Raw genomic sequence first — 2,848 nt, 5'->3', positions numbered from 1 at the left:
CCCCCCCCCCCCCACCCCGCTCACCAGCATCCCGCTTGCCCATGAGGCCGAAGAACTGCTGGGGCCGGGGTCTCCGGGCCATCCTCTGCAGGAAATGCTCCAGGGGCAGTGGCAGCTCCTCCTGGGGGGTGACAGCGCCGGTGCTCAGCCAGGACCCCCCCAAACACACACACACAGAAGCTGGGCATCGCCCGGCACCGACCCACCCGCCACACATTCCCCCCACCCCCGGTTTGTGGGGTCCCGCACCCCCCGCGGGCGGAGCCGCAGCCGCCGGGACTCACCTTCCCCTGGTCGCCGTCGGACCAGTCGGACCAGTAGCTGAGGTCGTCTGGGGGGCCCATCTCCTCGGCCAGCGCCTGCGCCGAGGCCAGGAGGAGCACGGCGAGTGCCAGCGGGAGTCTCATCGCCGCCTCGACGTCCTGCGGGGGGGGGTCGGGGTGTAAGGGGGGTGCAGAGGGTGAAGCAACAGCACCCGAGCCCCGGAGGACCTTCCCCCCCCCCCAGCCTTGCACACTCACAGCCCTGTGCACACCTGGGTGCACACTCCCAGGCACACACACACCCACTTACACCCCCCCGACAGCTACATACACCGCGGGATATAGATTATAGAATCATAGAAGGGTTTGGGTTGGAAGGGACCTTAAAGATCATGGAGTTCCAACCCCCCTGCCACGGTCTATACGCTCGCCCCACACCTATAGACTCATACACAGCTGGTACACACCAGCACACAGACAGACACACACACCCAGAGGTACCCTCCGTGCACATACATACAGAATTACATACATATAGGTACCCTCATGCGTAGATATACATCCAGATATTCACACTTTCCCATATATATACATCCAGCAAGATACACACACACACACACACCCCCCTCCAGGTACGTACACATCGAGTTAGAAACTCACCCAAACAGCTACACGTCTGAGATGCACACATTTAGGGAGAGATACAGGTGTCCACACACACAGCCACACACATGTCTATAGGTACACGCGTGTGTCTATAGGTACACATGCATCTCTATAGGTACACATGCATGTCTGTAGGTACATGCGCAGGTCTATAGGGACACACGCAGGTCTATAGGGACACACGCACCCCTTCACACATCCAGAGGCACACACGGGGACAGGCACACAAGCACCCTCGCACGTAGAGGGACACACGCACGGATACCCCCCCGGATGGAAGGAGGGACAGACGGACGGACAGAGGGCTGAAACGGGCTGAAAGGCCGGAGGGACGGACGGACGGACAGAGGGACACGCACCGTCTGCAGCGGGGGGGCGGGCGGGCGCTGCTCTCCCTGCGCATTGGCCGTCGGCGGGAGCGCTCCCCACTTTATATACCCGCAGACGGGGAGGGCCGGAGCAAATACCCCCCCCCCCCCATCTCCCCACATGCATATAGAGGGACAAACAGAAGGACAGACGCACACAGCCTCACAAACATACGGACGGACGGACGGAGGGACGGACGGACGGACAGCAGCCCTGCGGCGATGCGGATTTAAGGGTATTCCACCCCCCCGCACCGAGGGGAGAGCCGGGAGGGGGGGACACGGGGGACAGGGTGAGGGGGCACCGGTGGGCACCGTCCTGGAGACCTTCCCCGGGTCTGCCCTCCCGCTGCTGAGCCTGGGGGGGAGCAGAAGTGAGGGGTGCGGGGAGATGAAGGAGGAGCTCTCCCGGGGGGGTGCAGCGTTTGGGGACCCAGACACCTCGGGTGGGTGCAGGAGGGGGGCACAGCTGGGCTGGTGGCTCTGATGGGGCAAATGCCCTCCCTGGAAATGAGCCAGTCTCTCCAGCAGCATCTCTCTGCCTTCCTCCTTCCCCTTTGCCATCACTGCTGGGATCTGGCTCGGGTAACTGTGGAGGTTGCCTTCTGTTTCACAGTTGTTCCATCTTCGTTTCTCCAAGGGTCAGTTGTGCAGGAGGCTTCCCATTAACCTTGGTGGCCCCTCAGCACCCTGTTGTCACCGTGTGTGGTACCACAGCCCACCTGCAGAGTTGAGCAGGAGCTGATGGCATTTCTGTTTGAGAAAGAAGGGAATGCTCAGGAGCTGGACTTGTTTGAGAAAGAAGGGAGTGCTCAGGAGCTGGACCCAGCTCCCTGGTACCACCCCTCTCCTTGCTCCAGGATGCTGCCATGAAGGTGGCCTTGCTGAGAGTGGTAGAACTTCTCTCCACCAACCAGTTGTTGGCATAAAAATGTGGACCCAAGGGGAACCCGGCACCTTGTTTGCTAAATAAAGGCATGGTTAATTCCAGGCCCCTCCATCAACGAAAAAACACTCCTCAGGTTCCAAAAAATCCCCCAAAGCAGAGTCAGGCACGAGCGTCTTCCCACCTTTTAGGGATGTCTACACTTTGTAAGCCTCTGCACGTAAATGAGAAAGATTGTGGTGACGTGGGGGTCCCTCTGAAGTCAACAAGGGCTGCTTGAGAGGGCGGTTGAGAAAAAGGGTGGTTGGGAGGAGCCCACCAAGAGAACCTCACGCAGCCCCAGCCCCCGTGGTGGGCACCTCTGCCGAGAGCTCCAGTGTGGGTGGTGTGAACGTTCCTCCTCCTGCCCATCAACGAGCTGCCAGGGAGGGCATTGTTTAGCCCAAACCATCAGATTTTCGTGCAGCAGCTTCTCAGCATTCCCTTTGATGCGTGAACTTTTGAAGACCCTTGAAGGAAAATTGCTTTCTTGTGGTTTTGTGATGTTGTTTTTTTTTTATATTATGCTGTTTCTGTTTATTGTAACAGCGGTACAAAAGGTCGAAATACACCAAAGCAGACTCGCCAATCCCACGAGTGTCGGTGGAGCTCGTGTTTTACAGAAA

The 2,848-nt window shown here is 58.9% G+C and overlaps 1 protein-coding gene across 3 annotated transcripts in view; it reads right to left on the bottom strand.

The window, feature by feature from the left end:
* TAC1 (tachykinin precursor 1) overlaps positions 1–1,483 on the bottom strand; it is a 7,333-nt gene extending 5,850 nt beyond the window's left edge. For 2 of the 3 annotated variants that reach the window (XM_014940219.1, XM_014940221.1), the window contains exons 1-3: positions 1,289–1,385; positions 285–422; positions 25–121 (exon numbers count right to left, since the gene is read on the bottom strand). In XM_014940219.1, the coding sequence (XP_014795705.1) occupies positions 25–121; positions 285–407 (220 nt within the window). In that variant the 5' untranslated portion in view covers positions 408–422; positions 1,289–1,385. Of the gene's footprint in view, positions 1–24; positions 122–284; positions 423–1,288; positions 1,386–1,454 lie in introns of those variants that run through there. The other variant, XM_014940220.1, reaches the window with a different exon arrangement.
* Between the last annotated feature and the right edge of the window lie 1,365 nt (positions 1,484–2,848).

Source organism: Calidris pugnax, unplaced genomic scaffold, assembly GCF_001431845.1.
Source record: "Calidris pugnax isolate Ruff unplaced genomic scaffold, ASM143184v1 scaffold76, whole genome shotgun sequence".
In the NCBI taxonomy this organism is placed as follows: Eukaryota; Metazoa; Chordata; class Aves; order Charadriiformes; family Scolopacidae; genus Calidris; species Calidris pugnax.
The sequence above is the reverse complement of the archived record's forward strand: the minus strand, read 5'-3'. Positions and strand labels throughout refer to the sequence as shown.